General features: G+C 46.9%; 1 protein-coding gene across 1 annotated transcript in view; it reads left to right on the top strand.

Annotated features, from left to right (window-relative positions):
• The window catches only part of LOC147751045 (collagen alpha-1(XIV) chain-like), a 525617-nt gene that overhangs the window by 483949 nt on the left and 18716 nt on the right, over positions 1 to 22952 (top strand). The window contains exons 24-26 of the mRNA XM_086932176.1: positions 205 to 348; positions 2551 to 2732; positions 7573 to 7692. Of these exons, the coding sequence (XP_086788302.1) occupies positions 205 to 348; positions 2551 to 2732; positions 7573 to 7692 (446 nt within the window). The remainder of the gene's footprint in view (positions 1 to 204; positions 349 to 2550; positions 2733 to 7572; positions 7693 to 22952) is intronic.

The raw sequence follows: 22952 nt of genomic DNA, 5'->3' as shown, positions 1-22952 counted from the left end.
GTATTTCACTTTGTGTCTGCTTCAGATATTTTTGCATTAATTCACTATTTTTGGCTCATATTTGTAAACTTGGATTCGAACCACTTAACAAAGCAACATTTTGCACTGAGCGTATTAACTTTAATTTTCCCTTCATCCATAATGCTGGCATTCCACAAACTTTAAGTTCACATTAACTTATGCTATATCCCATGTTGTGCACAGGTCGTGGCATTGGCTTTGTGCTGAAGGAGATATTTCAGACCAGCCGAGGAATGAGAGAATCCATGCCCCGTACTCTTGTCCTCTTGACCGACGGGAGATCCCAAGATGAGGTGGTGCAGCCGGCCAGAGTGGCACATTTGTTAGGTACAGTATTCTACTTTCATCTTTTTCTTCTTTGCATAATGATGGAGGTAACATGGCTGTCCCACCATTGTCCCACCCATGACATTTGATATGACATCAGTGATGAGCCCCCACATAAATGTCATCAGTTTCAACACAATGGTATAATTATTAAAGGACAATGATGGGAAAAATGGAAATGAAGAAATGTAGGTTTTAGCCAAAGAAGAAATTTACTACCTGAAGAGATTGAAAAAGTGATTGTGAGACATTGTTTAAGATAAAGCATTGAAATAATAAAAATAAAAAGAGAGTAATTGAGTTATTGCTGGGGTTTGAGTTATCAAATGGGTGATGTAATGAAAGTTACCATGAATACATATATCCATTATTCCCAAAGAGATTCACCACCAAACATCACATTTTAATTCAAAGCCACATCTATTGAAGAAATTAGTAAAATGTGGCATCAATGTGTCAGATGATGCATTCAAACATTGTCTCACTTATATTACCAAACTATCAAAAGATTGAAAAACGAATGCTACTAATCTTGAAAGTGCTTATTATGAACTGTTGGTAATATAGTATATAGCGTGCAGTATATAAATGTTAATCTCGAGTATGCCTTCCAAGACCAAGATATGTCTAAAATCACAAAATGATAAGGCATACTTATGGAAATGTCTTCTAATGCTACTTATGGAAATGTCTTCTAATGCTACTTAAACATCATAAAATAGTTTGCAAGCAAATATTTTTACTAAGCCTCGACGGTGAACACTCCATTTGTGGAATTTGCAGAGTTTTTTGCACTCCGCGCTCCCGTAGCTCGTGGAGTTCCAAAAAACTCTGCTCCACTATGGAGCAGAGTTTTTTCCTCACTCACACTCGGCAACGGTAAGTTGTCAAGCGCGAGGGAGGAAAATCCATCGGTAGATCACTTCCCTGCAAGATTTCTCAAAATGGGCAGTCGTGAATGGTCTCTGCCAGTTATGTTGGGAAACCTTCTGTTCGTGTTGAGGAAGCTGCTATGACAGAAAGAAGCAGCACCCTCTTGCACTGTGCGAGATGCAGTTTGCACTGATATTACAGCACAGGACAAAAATCCGGCACTAAAAATCAGTGTGAATGGCGCGAGGTAACCCACTCCGCCGCTCGTGGAATTCTGGGTAGCTTTACAGAGTTTTTTTGTCACTTCGTGGAGTTCCGCATAGCGCAACTCCACAAACTCCGCCCAGGCTTAATTTTTATTTATGAACATTGTCGCAAACACAAATTATCTGGGTTCGGGATTGCCAAACAGATCTGGTACCTAATAAGATGTGGCTAATTGTTGGTAAGACTTTAAAAAGAATGTGCTGACTCTGAATGCACATGGGAAGCAATGGGTGACCCTGGCATGCAAGATAGCTAAGCGTAACATTGCACAGCTGTGGAGCACCAGCCAGGTGCCGCAAGTGGTGAAATGGATGGAGGATTTAGACTGGTGCATGTTCAGAGAGAGGTCAGTGTACGTGGCCAGGGGTCGACCCGGGAAGTGGGGGAACATTTGGGGTGCATGTAATGGCTATAGAGGGGATATATGTACTCCTCCAACTGTCAATGTAGAGGCTGTAGTGATGGAATCTGAATGATCCCTGAGTAAAAATCTTAATGAATAATAGGGGATATGGAAATGTATTTATAACTTTTGCGATTGTCTTGCTTGCCACCTGGTGCCTTTATTTTGAATATGTTAATAAAAAGAGGTATAAAAAAAAAAAAAAGAATGTGTTGATAAATCCCAGATTTATATTCTCTACAAGGTGAAGAAACAGCTCCATGAATTGAAACTCAAGTAAACTTTACTGGTTGTAATTAAGCACTGCATTTTCTTTATTTTAGTAATCCTGGACATGTCTTGTTTCATCATTTCTGTCACCATTGCAGTGGAAATTAAATGGTGTTATATTTAGAGCCAGAGGCACCTGCAATGACCCACTGTTAGCACTCACCACCCCATCCATCGCAAAGTGTGCACAGGTGGCTACCAACTTTGTGCAGTGCCTTAGAAAACCTCATAACAATAATGATCATTTTTAAACTTGGACACTTTTACTTACCCATTTTCTTGTTGAGGTTTCTGGGTACTATCTTGAATAGGACCAATCACAGTTATCCAGCTACATCTCCCTTTTGCAACTTTCCACAACACATTTTAAATTGTTTTTTCTGCCTCAGGGATCCGCTTCATCGCTGTGGGGGTGTCTGGAGCTGATATTGAAGAGTTAAAAAGCATCATGCTTTACAGGAACCTTAAGAACATCTTCTATGTCAACAGCTTTGATGATTTCCCACTTGTCGTGAGAGAACTAATTGAAAACTTGTGTTCGGAGTACCCTGAAATCGAACCACCACCTGAGGTGAGCTTGGTTACATGATACAAAAGAAGTAAAGGTTGCATGCTTAAAATTTTATTTTTGGCCCACTTTTATGAAGGGCCTAGTTTGTATTGATAATGTTGCAAAATGTTCTTTTTACATTGACATTAATTGTGAAAACAACCTAGTCCATGGCACAGTGAGAATATCATCGTTGTCTTTAGCACATCTGAAGCCAGACATGGTGTTATCTATAGTTAGCCAGGTTTTGCCTAGTTTGATTTTATTTTCAAAATTAATCTGTGGTTTTAAAACCAAGCTATCATCTTTCTCTCTTGCTTCACTATTATGAAATATCAGGCTCCTCTACCAGAGTATCATACCGTTGTCTTGTTCTTCTACGATTGTTGCCATCAATTTTAATCATGAAAAGAATTATAGTTAAGCTATGAAACCGATTTAAAATCCAAAGTTGAGATATGTCAAAGAGCATCAGGAAAGTGAAGATGCAAAGTGTAGTGGGTGATATTACCACTGCACAAGCAGCAGCGGTGTCTTCAATGGTCAACTGGAGCCCAGACGTTCCCCAAATGATCTAAGGAGCATTGACAATTTGTTCCAGAGTTGAATGATGTAAGCAGAAAAGCATGGCCACCTGAACATCCTTCCTTATGAAAGAGTAAATTGTTTTGCAAACGTACGCTGTAGAGCATGGGTGGTTTCTAAATCTGGAATTCACCTGATTTTTTTGAGGCCTTATCACGTTGAAGGCCCCAAAGGGTGAGCATAATACTTTGTAGTGAATTCTTTTTCCAAGAGTGCTAGTGATAAGAACACAAACTCTGAAAGATGTGGATTTAACATGGTAAGAAAGGCAAGTTGGGATGATGCAGTCTTTGGACACCACAAAGATGGAGACCCAAATATATGCCAATGGCATTAGTCATCCTGAAAGGAAACTAGACGGTGATGTCTAGAACGGAAGGTTATGCTTCAATGCTCTGTGGTGACTCTTACTTAATCTTGATATTGGATCTAATGTCTTATGAAAATCCAAAGTCTTGAAACCGGTGGTGGAGGTGTTCTCCAAGATGAAAAGGTAAGTGTTGCTTGAGTCACATTTAAAAGCATGTGCCAATCCTTAATTTGAAAACAAAAACCTGCTGGTGCTGCAGAATGCGGGACTTGCCAAATATATGTCAATCTTGCATATTTTTTTCATTTCTGCTTCATGTTACATTGGTAACAGAATTAACTGGAGGCCGGCTTTGGTCCTGCGGAGGCAGAGGGGTAGTCTTCCTGTTCTGCAGGCTGGAAGGTAGGGCACTTGCCACGGTGGAAGAATTCCCCTTCTGCTTTGCTCAAGGCCGCAGTCTGTTTTTGGTGTACTTGTGGCCATCCTAGCTTTGAAGATTCTTCTAGCAGTGGACTCACTGCCTGTTTCAGGATGTTGGGCTAATTGTTCAGAGGAGGTACTACCACGAGATGGAGGATTGGAGGCACCAAATGGACAAAGGGCAGGATGTCCGACATTCAGTCTCTCTTCTTACACATGCGATACAAAGTGACAATGCCTTTTTCTTGTGATGGTGGGTGTGGTTAGTGTTATTTTTATTTCTAACCAGCAATGGTTATCTTCCTAGTTTCTGCTGCCACATATTCTATCTCCAAGATGGTGTTCACCATTTATCTGTGAAGTAACTTCCTAGTCTATACATATATAAGGGTGCTTCAATCCGAGAGGCATGCTGTTCAGTGATTTTAATTCCCCTATTTTTCGTTGCATCCATCACCCACCTTGGATTCCTTTTGTTACGGTTTTTTGGTCCTCTTTTTCCGCAGTTGTTTTTTCTTGTTGGGTTCTTCAGTCTAGAAGGTTATGCTGGACATTCGCTCTATTTTATAATTTTGCTGCTTTGCTTTCCAATTCTTGCATGTCCTTTGGGGCTTTTTCCTCCTAACTTGAGCCCACTTAAGGAAGCACGAGACTCCTTTCATGTGTATGTTAAGTGTGAGGTGGCACCGTGGCTAGAGGGATGAGTTGTCCTTTTTTCAGACAGGAACAAAGGAAACAAGAGAGGTTCACTGAGTTCTGTCCTTGATGATGCTTCGTCCCTTTTCTCATCCACTTATTTTCCGCCTTTCTCTCACCCTGGAACACAACTTACCATACGTATTGGAATTTAAAAGGCACTAATAGTCAGGGCCTTAGAGTTCTCAGTGTACAGCCATTTGTGTTAGCCCCATGGTGTGCTTGTGGTCTCACAAGTCACATCCCTACATTGAGCCATGTGTTTCATTTTTAGCATCGACTTGATGGTGAAAAGGTTTTGTGCATTCATTCAAAAACATATATTTCTGTTTTTCTTTTTCTTATTTCATTCTTTAACAGCATGCAGAAGGAAAGAGGTTTGATCAAAAGTTCGTTTTAATTAGTAGTTGCTAACTTTTTACAAACGTATCTATCTTGCAATGATTTAAATGTAGAAAGTTCAACCTTGTGCTGTTATGAAATGTGAAATAGGTTACTAGGATTCTCTTGCTGGTAATTATTAGCATGCAAGACTGGGTAAAGAGAACTCTTTTTTTCTTTACACTGCATGGTCCTTTTTGGCAAAAAGTTTCTTTGTTATCGATTACTGAATATTGAAAAATTCACTGAAAACATACTGTTCAGCAGTGGGGGGATAACTGTTGTAATTTTAACTGAGGGATGTTACTGATACTCTATGGAGATGCATCATTGATAAAGCAACAACACCTGGATTGCTCATCTTTCTCGATAGCATGGCCTACCGAACTCTGATGATGTAGTAGTATGGTTGAGCAACATAGGTGGGAGCAGTTACTGCAATGATTAATTTGTTAACAAAAAATAATAATAAGTGGCAGAGCCCTCGTTAGGAGGCTTCTGCAGCTTGAACCACCCATCGCCCCTACCAGTACCCACCGATGATATCAGGCCCCCAAGGCTAAAGAATGGCTGGGCGGCAGGTATTACTCGTTTTAATGTATATTGATTTAATAAACAACTGTTGTTCTGATCATCTCTAAATTTTACAAACATGGCACCATGTGGCAGACTGTCATAAGTGCCGGTGTTGATACTAAGTGCCAGTGCAGAGCCCCGGGAACCATCAGCTCAAAATAAGCACCGAGTTACTGCTTGGTGTATGTGCCATGCCAAATATTTTCCAATCACCCACTACTACTAATTTGTAAGATAATAAGTGCCATTGCCCAAAGTCCTGCTCAGTAGCCCCCAACTGGTGCTATTAAATGTTAGCGACTGAATACAGTGGTTAATGTGATCCGGTGGGGCCCCCGGAACTCATTTTTGGGTACCAGCACCTATTTTTCATGATAAGACTTTTCCCGAGAGCAAGAGAAGGAAAACCACATAAAGGGTAAAGAAGGAGGAGGAGAAAGACGGAAAACCGGAGAAAGCAAAAAGCTGCACAAGTGAAATACAGGGGAAGCCGGGTTCTGGTTGTAGATTAAAGAGACCTGAGGTGGGCTAAAGATTACACTACATTGGTATTTGGTGTGCAAACATTTAAAGTTCTGGCTGCTGGCTTCTGAGCTCAGCTTTGGGCAACGGCACCCATTGTTTTACAAATTAAGCCCTTACCAATTACCAAGGCTGCATAATCCTCAATCCACCTCAGGCCTCTTTAATCCACTGTCAGACACTCCCTGATCCTTTATCTCACAGTAGCAGTTTTCTGCGTTCTCCCTTGGTGACTGATTTTCTGTCTTCTCTTCTTCCTTCTTTCCCCTCTGTGTGTTTTTCCCTCTCTTGCGCTCTGGAAATCTGTGATGAGGAAAAACAAGTGGTCCCCCACACTTAGTGCAGTCACCAACTGATGTTGTTATAGATTATTATGTTCATTTTATCCATCCCTCAATTACTTATTGGTTGATTGTATACCTGCCCATCAGGGGCGGCTCCTCCGCAATGGCGGAGGAACAACGCCCCACTGGCTCAGAGCCAGCATCTGAAAAATAAAACAATATTATTTTATTGTTCTATTTTTCATTTGCTGGCTGAGCCTTGGTAGGGGGTAGGAGGTGTGATATGTGCACTTCTAAGTGCACATGTGTGTTTGGCTGGCTGTCTCAGGCCAGCCAAAGACACATGCGATCTTAGGTTTCTCCAACCTGGCTGCATCGAACACCCAGGCTGGAGACTCCACAGACTCCCAGACTTGAGCGGAGGGTCTTTTTAGCCCACTCAGGCCAATCCCCATGCTGCTCTCACAGCATGAGAGAAGGACAGCAATTGTTCAGGGAGTCTGTGACATAGTCCCAGTGACTGCTGAGACCAGGAAGTCTGGGTCATGATGCGGAAGCTGGTCGGCAGCTGCAGGTAAGTTTTCTTTTTTTTAAATTATTATTATACTTCCTTCCCCCCACGCTCCACCTCCTGCGTCCCCGCATCCCCTTCCCCCCGCTTCACCACTTTTTCTTAGTAGTGGCCGCCACTGCTTCTCATACACTCCTCCAATAAGGAACTGAATAGGTTATTGGAAAGTGTTTAATACTGATGATACTTTCTCTTATGCCTGTTACACGTTGACAGATAAATGTACTCATTCTTCTCTTTCACCCATTTGTTTATTTATCCTACAACTTCAGTGTAGTCCTTCAGTCTTCCAAAGCACTCACAGGTTTGCCAGTTAATTTCCTGGTACTTGCTTAGTTCATCGATTCATTTATTCATATGTTGTAGGCATTGTATGTTTGATCCCCTGTTCATAAGCATTTTCAAGGTTTACATGTGAAAGTTCTGTAAACGGCACTGTACCATGAAAGGTCTAGCTTTGTATTGAAAGATGTCTTCCTTTGTAACCTGCTGTCATTGTTGTATCTCAATACGTAGGACACTCCTGTACCACAGTGGACTGGAGATGTGGAGGAGGTGATTTCTCTGCGGGACCCATCATCTGGGGAATCAGCGGTGAGGAAGCCCGAGGGTCCCTGTGAGCCCAAGTGCCCAGAGGTAATCATTTCTAAATAGTGGAGTGGGTCAAACGCGGGCAGGGCCATGTCCTCTTGCATTATATCTGACGCAAAAACAAATATTGAGAACTTGTCGATTGAGTAGAACTTAGAAGTACTGTAGGGAGCCTCCTGCGGGAAATGTGAGGCTCACTCATTTGATGTGAGACTGGCAGTTTCTCTCACTTACCAAGAGTGTTAGGTACGTTGCCCTGCCGTACCATGATGGGCTGGCCCAAGGATGAGCGGAAGTACTTAAGTTAAGAATAGGTATTAACCCGATTTTTATGAATAGTGCAATAAAAGCAATTTTAATGCATCCTGGCAAATGTGTTTGTAAGTTAGGAACGAAATGTAATATTTTGCACATTTTATTGGATTGTTTTATATTTTTAAACTTACGTAAACAGTTCCTTCGCCCAATATTTTTAAAATATGATGTTAAGGAGCGTTCACAAGCATGGGAGCTCTTAGTTGATATGGAAAATTTAGATATTGCGATAGCCATCGGGAAATTTATGCAGGGCATTTATAGGATCCCCGATTGGCTGGAGGCTTAAAAGTAGCAAATAGCTTTATAATCCAAATGAATTGAGTTTTAAACTGTTATAAATGTAGTTTTTAGGATAATATGACTTTTTATTGTTAAGAATATGAATTTGTGATATGTAGATTTTATATGATAAAGTATGGACAGGGGGAGGAGTCAAGCTCACGACCGTGATGGCCGCACTGTAGCTCGGCTCCGTCAACCTTCCCGCCTGAACTGCAAATCCTGTACTTCATCCTGCCCCGAGGAGACACATTTGACGAACTATGGGAAGATGAAAGGCTGCTTGCACTCACCGTTTGTCCCGGGAGTTCCTGAGTGCCGCCAGGGCCGTTTCTGCCATTAGGCACGACTAGGCAGCCGCCTAGGGCGGCAAAAGGTGGGGGCGGCAAAAAACATGCAGGCAGCCCCAGCACCACGAGCCAGCAGTGCACCACGAGCCTCGGAGCCTGCAAACTGTACATCCGATTCCAGGGTCTGTTCTGCTAGAGCGGACTTGCGTGTGGATGTGACCACAGGTGAGTAAGTAGTTAGAACATCATCATTCAGGCCTGCTGCGTGTGACTGCGAACATTTGTAATGAGTCCTTACTTGTAATTTTAAAAGAGGCCTGTGAGTGAGTCTATGAACTCATCTCGGTCCTCACGGCCCCAGAGACGGGCGCACAACTGTGAGGGATATGGATGTTGGCGTGAGTTTCATTTGTTTGTTGCAGCAGCAGGCCCTAACCCTGATTATACTTTTTAAAACAAAAGCCAGGAATGGAAACATGGAGGCAATAAGGCGAAGCTGCTCCTAGCTAGCAGTAAAGATGTGCGTGGAGGCATCCGAAAAAAATATAAAGAAGATAGCGAGCCTCTGAGCCACAAGCTTTGGCAAAGCCAATAGAACTGATGTTAATGTGCAAATCATTTAAACTGTATGTGTGCAAAATATTTAAACTGTATGTGCGAGTGCCTGTACTTCATGCAATGCCAGACCTATTCGTTTAGCGGCAGCCAATGCTATTATATTTTAGATTCCTGGGCTGTTTGGATAGAAGTTTTTGAAAATATGTGTGTGTATGACTCACGCACATTTCCTGACAAAAAGAGCAAAGAAGCCTGATGCACAGAAAAAAGAAACAATTTTCTTTCTGTATGCAATGCACACATAAAATGAAGAACATAATGTGCAAGAATTCCCTGTGCTTTTGTGATGTACAATAATCCGTCCTGCATTGCAATGGAAGCAGGAGTGGTACATTAAACATCCAGGAGCAAGAGGTGGGAGAGGGAAATTCTCCTTCAAGCTACTCTGTGGATATTTTGTAGACTTGGCTACAATAGGTCTTTCCGAAGCTGCTGCGTTTAGCCAGGCCTAATAAATAAAATGAGGTAGACATGGAGACATTGAACCAATAGGGCTTAGAGAGTAGTGATTGGTGCAAAGGGTGGGCAGAACTGTGTCCCTGGAGATCTCACATGATTCTACCAGAGCTGGGTAGGGTTCGCTCTGGCTGGTTCGTCTACAATGATGCTGAGAGAGGAAATGTATGTAGTAGCGTCTGTTGCCTATACAGTGTTCTCCAGGTACATGGAATAATTCCTCTAGCCTGGATGACGGGGGCGATAGAGATCGTAGTAAAATGGAGGGGGCGGCATTTTTCAATTCTCGCCTAGGGCGGCAAAACACCTAGAAACGGCCCTAAGTGCCGCGGATCTTGAGCTGTGCCCTTGTTTGCTCCGGAGCCTCCGTGGCGTGCAGGCCGGGGATTCGCCTGCGACGGTCGGCCGGAGCGGGGTATCGACGCCGACCCCCGGTGGTGGGGAGGGGTTGGCTGAAGAAGCCATTGAGCGATTAAACCGGTGGCGACTGACCGGGCCCGGTCTGGTGGCCCGGGGGCTCGGCTCTGGGGCGCGGCCTGCCTCGGACGGGGGTAGACCGTATAGGAGGCTTGTCCCCCCTTTGTTGCCCTGTCCGGCCATTTTGAAGCCCTTCGCCCGGACTCGGCGGGCGGCGCCCATGATAAGGTGGCGCCGGCTACCCCTTGCTTCTTGGCAGCCCATCTTTCTGCACCAAGATCGCCATTAGCGGGACCCGGCGAGACTCCGCGGGGCCTTATTCGACAGCCCAGTTCCGGGGCTGAGGAACGGAGCGCCCTTGTTGCACTAACAAAATGGCGGCCGGCGCCCTGGGTCTTGGACCTGTTGGGGGAGGCGACTCTGGTCTGTCGCACTGCACGATAGCTGAAGATTGTGGGAATGAGCCCACGATTGGCGATGTCTTCGCTGCCTTGTGTTCCTGGCATGCGACTATGGCCCTTGACGCAGCTGTGGAAGATAGCGGTCCTGCCGCCGTGCCTGCTGGGCCACCCCCCATACAGGCGGCCCGACTGTGGGATTGTGCTGACTTGCCTCTCCTGGCTGCTGCGAGGAATACTGTCGTCGCTCATTTGGGAGATCCTATACCTGCTGCCTCGAGTGTCCGGGAGGTTTTGCTTGTGGCGGATGAGAGTGAGGGCCCCACGCTGGGGTCCGTCCAGTTCAGTCTGTCTGGGGCACTCGGCGGCTGTTTCATTCGAACTGCTTTGGTGGGGTCCCACGGTTCCTCCGTGGGGGACACCTCCCCCCTTTGGTTGGCGGGACTGCACCTACGCTGTTTGCTGCTCCTGACGTTGCTCTTCATCTGTTTGGTCCGATGCCGCCATTGTTTGCAATGCTGCTCGAGATTGGGATCCCCTGTTTCCCAACCTTGGCCTACCTTGTTCCGATACTATGTACACTTCATGCCTAACTGCTTGCTGTATTTCTCTTTATTGTGTGCTAATGTAATGATCAGGAGTGGACAGGGGTGAGACGGACTTGCCTCAGCGGACTGCTAATTAATGTATGGGGACGAGGACTGCTCACAGCTGTAACAGTATGACCGATTCCGCTTCAGGTTCCTGATATTTGAGGTCGGGTCGATCTCGTTTCGATGTGGGTCTTAAATGTATTCAGGCGGGGGGTGGGAGCTGGATGTTCGAATGCATATCTCCTCTCCCACTGGGGGGGGGGGGTTTCTTCCCCCTTTTCTTCTTCTTTTTGTCTGTAGTGTTTTTCTTACTTTTTGATTCTTCTGTATTTCGGGTTCACTTAGGGCGACAGGCACGCTGCCGGGGGGGTAGGCCGTAGCCTTCTGCAGGGGTGCAGGGTGGTGTGGGTGGGATGGGGTCTGTATATTGTTCGTTCTTTCTTAGTTCTATGGCTCTTTTGTATCCCTTTATCGGAACGCTGTGTCCGCGCATGTACTCCATGGGGTGTTGGCTGACGGTGTAGGATATGACTTCTTCGCTTTAATGATAATGATAGCACACTTACACGTCTTACTTGTCTCGACCCTCACTGTGGGTCTCTAGTATTGTTTGCTTTGCTCGCCATGGGGCGCGTTCTGCGGTGCTGCGTTCATTCTTTTATTGTTTTAATATTCCTTCCTTTATTCTACCCTTTCTTTCCTTTTTCTTTTCTTTGGGTTAGTATAGTGGATGGCTATCTTTGCGTGGCTGCTCTGACTTCTTTGATTTGTACCAGCACATATTCCGGTGGTGATGGGTGGACGGTGGGCAGCGGTAGGAACTGATTAGAAACGGGGAGACTGTGTGTTGACCTCGCCAATTGTTGTCATTATTTCCGATTCTCATTGTTCATTTGTACTGGCGCTTTACCAACTGCCCACCATAGGAATTCAGATGTTAACAGTTGCAACGGGTCCTGCTATACTTCCTACTATAATATAAAAATTAACCTTCTCTTATCCTGCTCCTAGCGGTTACACCGAGCCTTTTAATGAAGTCTTATTGATCATGTAATGCTGAGAGACTGCTGGAGAATTTCAATACTGATTTCGTGCGTCCATAATGTGTCGTGGCTGGCCTGATTGGTTGTAGGCCCGTATTTGTACGCTTTTGCTTGCACAATAAAGGTTTTAAAAAAAAAAAAAAAAAGATAAAGTATGAACAGTGGTTTATAGATCAAACTGTCTAAATAAACTTATTTTTGACTTGACCAAGGATGAGCGATTAAATCATTGCACGTTAAGTGCTTGCTGTTATGCTTGCTTTACCTAGTGACGGCTTTATGTCAGCAGGGACATCTTAAGGATTTTGGGGGCCCTGGGCCAAACCTATTTTGGGGGCCCCTGTTCAGAACAGGTTTGAATTTATGATTCAGTTTCAGCTCTTTGATGCATTCTTAGGCCAGGTCACTGACAGTATATAGGAGCAATTGTCCAAATTCTAAGTGTGTTTACATCTAATGTTCAGGGATAGTGATGTGTGTTATCAATATTGTAACACATCAGTAGCTCACTAATATTACTGCAAATATTATCTGTGGCATACTCCCATTTCTCATATGTTTGGTCCTATTGCGATCTAAAAGAAACCTTTTTATGGATGGTGAATGAAAAATAAATACAACGTTTCTCTGCAAAATGTCTATAATAGACTGCCACATGTCACCCATTATGTTTATGTTTATGTTTATAGGATTTATAGAGCGCGTGACAACCCTTTGGCATCTCAGCGCTATTGAGGCAGTTAGCGGGAGTGGGTACTAGTCCTGTGGAAAGAGCCAGGTCTTAAGTTTTTTCCTGAACTGTGCTTCTTCTTGGGTGGATCGGATGACTGGATCCAGACTGTTCCAGAGCTTAGGTATCAGATGGGAAAAAGACCTTGCACCCCATCTGGCTCTTTTTGTTAAGGCATCATTCATGAGAAACTTTGAACTTGACCTGAGCTGTCGTTGGGGTGTGTAGTGAGTAACCAGGTTTCGAATGAGTGCCGGACCCCTTCCGTGCATGGCACAATGAGCCAGATTGAGAGATTTAAATTTGATTCTGGCGTGAACCGGAAGCCAATGCAGTTCCTTCAGTCTAAATTTAATTGGTTGACGTCTGGGTACGTTCAATAGTACTTGTGCTGCTGCGTTTTGAACAATTTGAAGGAGGCTAATTACATATTTAGGAGAGCTCAAGAAGAGGGAGTTTCGGTAGTCCAGCCTCAAGATCACCAGGGCCTGAACCACTGTTCTCCGTGCGTCTTCCGGGAGTAGGGATATAATCTTCCTAAGCAGAGGTAATATCCCAAAGCAAGTGCTAGATAGCTTTTTTGCCTGTGTCTCCATTGTAAGATTTTGATCTAGCCGCATGCCAAGATTTTTTATGACAGGTTTGGGGGAAGGCGGTGGTCCCCAACTGATTGGCCACGGAATTTCAGCGCGGGGATTGAAGTTGTTTCCCAGAAGCATCAGCTCCGTTTTGTCGCCATTTAACTTAAGTTTACAGTCCGCCATCCAGGATCTGATTTTCTCAAGGCAGGGAACAAGCTGTCGATGATCAGAGTTAAGGGTATCTGAGATTGAGAAGACTAATTGCGTGTCGTCCGCGTATGACAGGATGGAAATGCCGAATTCTTGGATGATGTGGGCTAATGGACTGAGGTAAATATTAAAAAAGAGTTGGGCTCAGGGATGAGCCCTGGGGCACTCCCCAGGGTGCTGGGAAGGGGTCTGACTTAAACCCGGCTTCCACGCATTGGAAGGACCTGTCACTCAGAAAAGAGGCCACCCATTCCTTAGCTGTTCCGCTAATGCCCGCCCTTTCCAGTCTCTGGATCAGCACTGTGTGGTCTACCGTATCGAATGCGGCACTCAGATCTAGGAGCACCACTGCAGATGATTTTCCTTGATCTTGGATGGCTTTGAGTTTTTCAGTGACCACTAACAATGCTGACTCGGTTACTATGCTTGGGTCTGAACCCCATCTGTGTCTGATGGATGATATTGTTGTTCTCGGGAAAGGTGGAGAGTGGGGTGTTCACGTGCTTTTCTGCCATTTTGCCCACTATGGGCAAGAGTGATATTGGGCGGTAATTTGATAACCTAGCTGGGTCCAGTTGTGGCTATTTCAACAGGGGTTTGATGATGGCGTGTTTCCATTCCTTTGGAACCATGCCATTTTCAAGTGAGAGATTGATGAGGTTCCCTAGTTGAGTAATAACGGTTTCCCCTCCTTGGGCGAGAATGTTGGGAGGGGCTGGGTCCAGGGGAAAGCCTGACTTAATTTCTCTTGGTAATGCTGATATGTGATCAGGTTTTTTGGGAGGGATGGTCATGAGAGCGTGAATGCCCTTCGATCTGAGTTTCGTGTTGTGGAGGAGAGGTATTTCCTTAGATCCCTAGGGGCTTAGGTTGGAAAGAGTTGTAGATAATTTCAATGTTATATTTAAAGAAGGTGGCCAACCCATTGCACTTCTCTTTAGAGTGTTCTGGGCTGTTGAGCTCTTGAACCGTGGTAGTGAGGGATTTACAATCTTAAAGAGCTCCCTCGGAGAGTTGGAGGATTTTGCAATTTTTTCTTCATAGAAGGCAGCCTGTGCTTTCCTGACGCTTATTTGATAGCGCCGTGTGGCAGCTCTGTAGGATGTTTTTAGTTCAGGATCATACGACTTCCTCCACTCTAGTTCTAATTTTTTACAATTCTTTTTCTGCTGAACTAACATAGGAGAGAACCAGGAGGATCTGTTGGTGTTTTTTGTAGGATGGGGGCCTGGCTTCCTGAAGTTCCTATTGATTGTGCTGTTTATCCATGTTAGCCAGTTACTGTGGGCTTCGTTCAGATCTTTGGTGTTGGGTGGGTATGGAGGATTCCAGATCACGGATCCAGGCCTCCGGCACTGTTTTAGGCCATTTCCGTCCCGTTACTATGAGGGATTTGTTTGGTCATGCTATGGATATCTGGAGTTGCAGTGGAATCAGGGCATGGTCAGTCCATGGCATCCAGATTGGGTCTAGTGCCTTCAGTCTTTGATCATTTAAAAAAAATGGGGTCTAAAAGGTGGCCTTTCTAATGTGTAGCGGAGGGAACCAGCTGTAGGAGCTGTAGGGCTTCCATGTCAGTAAGGCACCTCTTGGCGCAAGAGTCATTAGAGTCATCCAAATGGATATTAAAATCACCTAACACTGTTATGGTATTTTTCTCTATAAGCATACTAGCCAGTTGGTCTGGGGCTGAATCCAGGAACCGGGTGCAGGGTCCCGGGCGTCTATAGATTAGCCCTCCTGCGGAAGAGCATGTCGCAGAAAAGGATAATCTGAAACCGCAGGCCTCTGAACTGTCAATGTTAAGGGGCGATATTGTGCATTCTAATTGGGCCTGATATATAATGGCCAGTCCTCCTCCCATCCCTCCGGCCCTGTCAAGGCAGGCAATTTTATAGCCAGGGGGTAGTGCTTCTACAATATCTGGGGCTGAGCTTTCTCTAAGCCAACTTTCAGTGATGAAAAGAGCCTCCAGGCGCTCTTCTTCGAGTAATAGCTTAATTTCCAGCACATGTTTGGGTAGGGATCTACTGTTAATTGATCCCATTTTCGCTATTCTCCATTGGGTCCTTTCCGCTTCTTTTTCCTGCCTATTATAATTTCTAGTGTCTCCCTTAAACCCACATACCGGACAATGCAGTGCTTGTTCTACACTTAATGAGTGCTGACATTGCGGGTGGACTGTAGCCTTTGATTTCAGTAGTTCTGATCTGGTATAAGTGAGTATTCTCCTTGGTTGTGTGGGCGTTAGGACAGGGTTTCTGGCCCTTGGTCCTGGATGGTCGCGGACGGGTGTAGACGGGCTTTCCTTTGGCGCGCGCCAGCGGCGCACCCGCTGCGGGTGTCCGCTGCACGTCCACTGGCCCATGTGTTAATGTAGGGAAGTCCAAAGTGCTTCCGCCTCTTCTCCGCCCCTGTGGTGTCAGCTGGGAGAGTTTGGCCCCACCCTCCACTCAAACGGCTCCTGCCGTGGTGGACAGGGGCTGGGGGCAAAGTCCCGTTTGGAAGAGCTGGGCCTGCGGGCTGTGCAAATAGGCAGGTAGGGGGAATTTGGGGGATTAAAAAATTGGGTTTTTAAAACCAAGCTTCACGTGGTTAAAAAGGAGTGGGGGGTGCTCTATGGCAGCGTTCAACTCTGGCGGCAACACAGGATTAGCTGCCTCACCTCGCTCCGCTGTATGTCCAAGAACCCCGGCACTGGTGTAGGGAAGTCCAAAGTGCTTCCGCCTTTTCCCTGCCCCTGTGGTGTCAGCTGGGGGAGTTTGGCCCCGCCCTCCACTCAAACGGCTCCTGCCGCGGTGGACCAGGCTGGGGGCAAAGTCCCATTAGGAAGAGCTGGGCTTGCGGGCTGTGCAAATAAGCAGGTAGGGGGAATTTGGGGGATTAAAAAATTGTGGTTTTAAAACCAAGCTTCACGTGGTTAAAAAGGAGTGGGGGTGCTCTATGGCAGCGTTCAGCTCTCACGGCAACACAGGATTAGCTGCCTCACCTCGCTCCGCTGTATGTCCAAGAACCCCGGCGCTGATGTAGGGAAGTCCAAAGTGCTTCCGCTTCATCCCCGCCCCGCCCCTGTGGTGTCAGCTGGGAGAGTTTGGCCCCGTGCTCCATTCAAACAGCTCCTGCCGGGGTGGACCGGAGCTGGGGGCAAAGTCCCGTTAGGAAGAGCTGGGCTTGCGGCCTGTGCAAATAAGCAGGTAGGGGGAATTTGGGGGATTAAAAAATGGTGTTTTTAAAACTAAGCTTCACGTGGTTGAATAGGAGTGGGAGGTGCTCTATGACAGCGTTCAGCTCTGGCGGCAACACAGGATTAGCTGCGTCACCTCGCTCCGCTGTATATCCAAGAACCCCGGCACTGATATAGGGAAGTCCAAAGTGCTTCCGCCCCTTCCCCGCCCCTGTGGTGTCAGCTGGGAGAGTTCGGCCCCGCCCTCCACTCAAACGGCTCCTGCTGCGGGGGACCGGGGCTGGGGGCAAAGTCCTGTTAGGAAGGGCTGGGCTTGCGGGCCTTGCAAATAAGCAGGTAGGGGGAATTTAGGGGATTAAAAAATTGTGTTTTTAAAACCAAGCGTCACGTGGTTAAAAAGGAGTGGGGGGTGCTCTATGGCAGCGTTCAGCTCTGGCGGCAACACCGGATTAGCTGGCTCACCTCGCTCCACTGTATGTCCAAGAACCCCGGCGCTGATGTAGGAAAGTCCAAAGTGCTTCCGCTTCATCCCCGCCCCGCCCCTGTGGTGTCAGCTGGGAGAGTTTGGCCCCGTGCTCCATTCAAACAGCTCCTGCCGGGGTGGACCGGAGCTGGGGGCAAAGTCCTGTTAGGAAGAGCTGGGCTTGCGGCCTGTGCAAATAAGCAGGTAGGGGGAATTTGGGGGATTAAAAAATGGTGTTTTTAAAACTAAGCTTCACGTGGTTGAATAGGAGTGGGAGGTGCTCTATGACAGCGTTCAGCTCTGGCGGCAACACAGGATTAGCTGCGTCACCTCGCTCCGCTGTATATCCAAGAACCCCGGCACTGATATAGGGAAGGCCAAAGTGCTTCCGCCCCTTCCCCGCCCCTGTGGTGTCAGCTGGGAGAGTTTGGCCCTGCCCTCCACTCAAACGGCTCCTGCCGCGGTGGACAGGGGCTGGGGGCAAAGTCCCATTAGGAAGAGCTGGGCTTACGGGCTGTGCAAATAAGCAGGTAGGGGGAATTTGGGGGATTAAAAAATTATGTTTTTAAAACCAAGCTTCATGTGGTTAAAAATGAGTGGGGGGTGCTCTATTGCAGCGTTCAGCTCTGGCGGCAACACAGGATTAGCTGCCTCACCTCACTCTGCGAAAAATAGGATAACAGTATTCAAAACAATCTGTTTAGTAATGATTCAAGGTCATCTGGGCAAGACTGTCAGGGGGCTCCCTTTAAAGGCTGGGACCCTGGGCCAGAGCCCACTTTGGCCTTGGCTTAAAACGTCTCTATGTCAGAATATTATATACAGAAATGTCATCCTACATATATATTGTGTCCTAAATATTGTTTAGAAAAATATTGTCTCCTTCGATGTAGAGTTTCTGCTGTTTAACGGGGAATATTTTTGTATACTATATTTATGCCAGATGATATTTATATTCTGGTACCGCACCCTAGTGACAAATTGATACTGTTCTGTATAACAACATGAGCGTGCTTTCACAATCTGGTGTCTTCTAGTAATTTAGCTCCACAGGGATGGGTGGTTGTGAACATGACCCCATTGAAACACAGCCATTGCTCTACAGAGGCAAGCTTTTGTCCTCTCATGACCTTGAAGGATCCAGACATTGGTTCATATATGCATGTGGTCTTCCTATAATTACCTAGTCCAGTGGTTCCCAAACTGTGCGCTGTAGCTCCCTGGGGAGCCGTCAAATCTAGCCAGGGTAGCCGCACACCAAGCACTTTAATGCATTTAATGTTGAAGTGTCTGTTGGCTTCAGTTAAACTAATTAGACTTAAACACACTGTGTCAGTGATGAATCCAACCCAAATGCAGGACCTGGCTTGGCATTTCGGGCTGGACTTTTCCCACGAGGCACAGGGTCAAGACTGATTTGCATATGGCTGGGTCTAAACTGGGGAGGCATGGTGAGCAAAAGAACGATGAACGTAACCCAGTTCTCTTGACTGGGAGTTAATGTTTGATTGGCTCTGCATTCCATCCATCATCTGTGTGTCTTTTGCTTTCTCGCCCTAAGTGCTCTGGGTATGCCCAGACATTGGCCCCAGGTCACTGTGCCACTGGATTCAAGCTAGCCTGGCTGATGTATGTATGTGGTCTTGTAAAGCGCACTGCTGCCCTGAGGCGTCGTGGCGCTGATGAGGGGGGATGCCCCGAAACAGGTCCCAGGATGCTTGTTTCTGGTCAAGGGAGGACCTGGCTTGACAGTTCGGGCTGGACTGTTCCCATGAGGCACAGGGTCAAGACTGATTTGCATATGGCTGGGTCTAAACTGGGGTGGCATGGTGAGCAAAAGAACTATGGATTTAACCCAGAACGTTGACTGGGAGTAAATGTTTGATTTGCTCTGCTTTCTGACCATAATCTGTGTGTTGCCCTAAGTGTGCCGGGTATGCCCAGATGTGGATCCCGGGCTCACTGTGTCACTGGATTCAAGCAGGCCTGGCTGATGTCCCGAAACTGCTCCCAGTGTGTTGTTTGCTTTCTCGCCCTAAGTGTACCGGATATGCCCAGATGTGGATCCCCGGCTCACTGTGTCACTGGATTCAAGCTGGCCTGGCTGATGTCCCGAAACTGCTCCCAGGGTGCTTGTTTCTGGTCCAGTGAGGACCAGGTTTGGGAGTTTGGGCTGGACTGTTCTCATTAGGCACAAGAAAAAGACTGATTTGCAAATGGCTGGGTCTAAATCGGGGTGGCATGGTGAGCAAAAGAATGATGTATTTAACACAGATCTCTTGACTGGGGTGAATGTTTGATTTGCTCTGCATTCCGTCCATGATCTGTGTGTCTTTTGCTTTCTCGTCCTAAGTGCGCCGGGTATGCCCAGACGTTGGTCCGGGGCTCACTATGCCACTGAAATCAAGCTAGCCTGACTGATGAGGGGTGATGCCCCGAAACTGGTCCCAGGATGCTTGTTTCTGGTCCAGGGAGGACCTTGCTTGGCAGTTTGTGCTTGACAGTACCCATGAGGCACAGGGGCAAGACTGATTTGCATATTGCTGGGTCTAAACTGGGGTGGGATGGTGAGCAAAGGTACTATAGATTTAACCCAGATCTCTTGACTGGGAAGAAATGTTTGATTTCCTCTGCTATCTGACCATCATCTGTGTGTCTTTTGCTTTCTCGCCCTAAGTGTGCCGGGTATGCCCAGACGTGGGTCCCGGGGTCACTGTGCCACTGGATTCAAGCTATCTTGGCTGATAAGGGTTGATGTCCCGAAACCGGTCCCAGGGTACTTGTTTCCGGTCCAGGGAGAACCAGTCTTGGGAGTTCGAGCTGGACTGTTCCCATTGGGCACAAGGTCAAGACTGATTAGCAAATGGCTGGGTCTAAACTGGGGTGGCATGGTGAGCGCCAGAACGATGGATTTAACCCATATCTCTTGACTGGGGGTGAATATTTGATTTACTCTGCATTCCGTCTATGATCTGGTTGTCTTTTGCTTTCTCGCCCTAAGTGCGTCGGGTATGCCCAGACGTTGGTATCGGGCTCACTGTGCCACTGGATTCAAGCTGCTTGGCTGATGAGGGGTGATGCCCCAAAACCCGTCACAGGTTCCTTGTTTCTGGTCCAGGATGGACCTGATTTGGCAGTTCTGGCTGGACTGTTCCCATGAGGCATAGAGTCAAGACTGATTTGCATATGGCTGGGTCTAAACTGCGGTGGCATGGTGAGCAAAAGAACAATGGATTTAACCCAGATCTCTTGACTGGGGGTGAATGTTTGATTTGCTCTCCATTCCGTCCATCATCTCTGTGTCTTTTGCTTTCTCGCCCTAAGTGCGCCAGGTATGCCCAGACGTGGGTCCTGGGCTCACTTTGCAACTGGATTCAAGCTAGCCTGGCTGATGAGGGTTGATGCCCCAAAACCGGTCCCAGGATGCTTGTTTCCAGTCCAGGAAGGACCTGACTTGACAGTTATGGCTGGACTGCTTCACATGAGGCACAGGGTCGAAGCTGATTTGTGAATGGCTGGGTCTAAACTGGGGTGGCACGGGAGCAAAATAACAATGGATTTAACCCAGATCTCTTGACTGGGGTGAATGTTTGATTTGCTCTGCATTCCATCCATCATCTGTGTGTCTTTTGCTTTCTCGCCCTAAGTGACCAGGTATGCTCAGACATTGGTCCTGGGCTCACTGCGCCACTGGATTCAAGCTAGCCTGGCTGATGAGGTTTGATGCCCCAAAACTTGTCCCAGGATGCTTGTTTCCGGTCCAGAGAGGACCTGGCTTTGGAGTTTGGGCTGGACTGTTCCCATGAGGCACAGGGTCAAGACTGATTTGCATATGGCTGGGTCTAAACTGGGGTGGCATGGTGAGCAAAAGAACTATGGATTTAACCCAGAACGTTGACTGGGAGTAAATGTTTGATTTGCTCTGCTTTCTGACCATAATCTGTGTGTTGCCCTAAGTGTGCCGGGTATGCCCAGATGTGGATCCCGGGCTCACTGTGTCACTGGATTCAAGCTGGCCTGGCTGATGTCCCGAAACTGCTCCCAGGGTGCTTGTTTCTGGTCCAGTGAGGACCAGGTTTGGGAGTTTGGGCTGGACTGTTCTCATTAGGCACAAGAAAAAGACTGATTTGCAAATGGCTGGGTCTAAATCGGGGTGGCATGGTGAGCAAAAGAATGATGTATTTAACACAGATCTCTTGACTGGGGTGAATGTTTGATTTGCTCTGCATTCCGTCCATGATCTGTGTGTCTTTTGCTTTCTCGTCCTAAGTGCGCCGGGTATGCCCAGACGTTGGTCCGGGGCTCACTATGCCACTGAAATCAAGCTAGCCTGACTGATGAGGGGTGATGCCCCGAAACTGGTCCCAGGATGCTTGTTTCTGGTCCAGGGAGGACCTTGCTTGGCAGTTTGTGCTTGACAGTACCCATGAGGCACAGGGGCAAGACTGATTTGCATATTGCTGGGTCTAAACTGGGGTGGGATGGTGAGCAAAGGTACTATAGATTTAACCCAGATCTCTTGACTGGGAAGAAATGTTTGATTTCCTCTGCTATCTGACCATCATCTGTGTGTCTTTTGCTTTCTCGCCCTAAGTGTGCCGGGTATGCCCAGACGTGGGTCCCGGGGTCACTGTGCCACTGGATTCAAGCTATCTTGGCTGATAAGGGTTGATGTCCCGAAACCGGTCCCAGGGTACTTGTTTCCGGTCCAGGGAGAACCAGTCTTGGGAGTTCGAGCTGGACTGTTCCCATTGGGCACAAGGTCAAGACTGATTAGCAAATGGCTGGGTCTAAACTGGGGTGGCATGGTGAGCGCCAGAACGATGGATTTAACCCATATCTCTTGACTGGGGGTGAATGTTTGATTTACTCTGCATTCCGTCTATGATCTGGTTGTCTTTTGCTTTCTCGCCCTAAGTGCGTCGGGTATGCCCAGACGTTGGTATCGGGCTCACTGTGCCACTGGATTCAAGCTGCTTGGCTGATGAGGGGTGATGCCCCAAAACCCGTCACAGGTTCCTTGTTTCTGGTCCAGGATGGACCTGATTTGGCAGTTCTGGCTGGACTGTTCCCATGAGGCATAGAGTCAAGACTGATTTGCATATGGCTGGGTCTAAACTGCGGTGGCATGGTGAGCAAAAGAACAATGGATTTAACCCAGATCTCTTGACTGGGGGTGAATGTTTGATTTGCTCTCCATTCCGTCCATTATCTCTGTGTCTTTTGCTTTCTCGCCCTAAGTGCGCCAGGTATGCCCAGACGTGGGTCCTGGGCTCACTTTGCAACTGGATTCAAGCTAGCCTGGCTGATGAGGGTTGATGCCCCAAAACCGGTCCCAGGATGCTTGTTTCCAGTCCAGGAAGGACCTGACTTGACAGTTATGGCTGGACTGCTTCACATGAGGCACAGGGTCGAAGCTGATTTGTGAATGGCTGGGTCTAAACTGGGGTGGCACGGGAGCAAAATAACAATGGATTTAACCCAGATCTCTTGACTGGGGTGAATGTTTGATTTGCTCTGCATTCCATCCATCATCTGTGTGTCTTTTGCTTTCTCGCCCTAAGTGACCAGGTATGCTCAGACATTGGTCCTGGGCTCACTGCGCCACTGGATTCAAGCTAGCCTGGCTGATGAGGTTTGATGCCCCAAAACTTGTCCCAGGATGCTTGTTTCCGGTCCAGAGAGGACCTGGCTTTGGAGTTTGGGCTGGACTGTTCCCATGAGG

Source organism: Lissotriton vulgaris, chromosome 1_1 (genome assembly GCF_964263255.1).
Source record: "Lissotriton vulgaris chromosome 1_1, aLisVul1.2, whole genome shotgun sequence".
NCBI lineage: Eukaryota > Metazoa > Chordata > Amphibia > Caudata > Salamandridae > Lissotriton > Lissotriton vulgaris.
The sequence above is the reverse complement of the archived record's forward strand: the minus strand, read 5'-3'. Positions and strand labels throughout refer to the sequence as shown.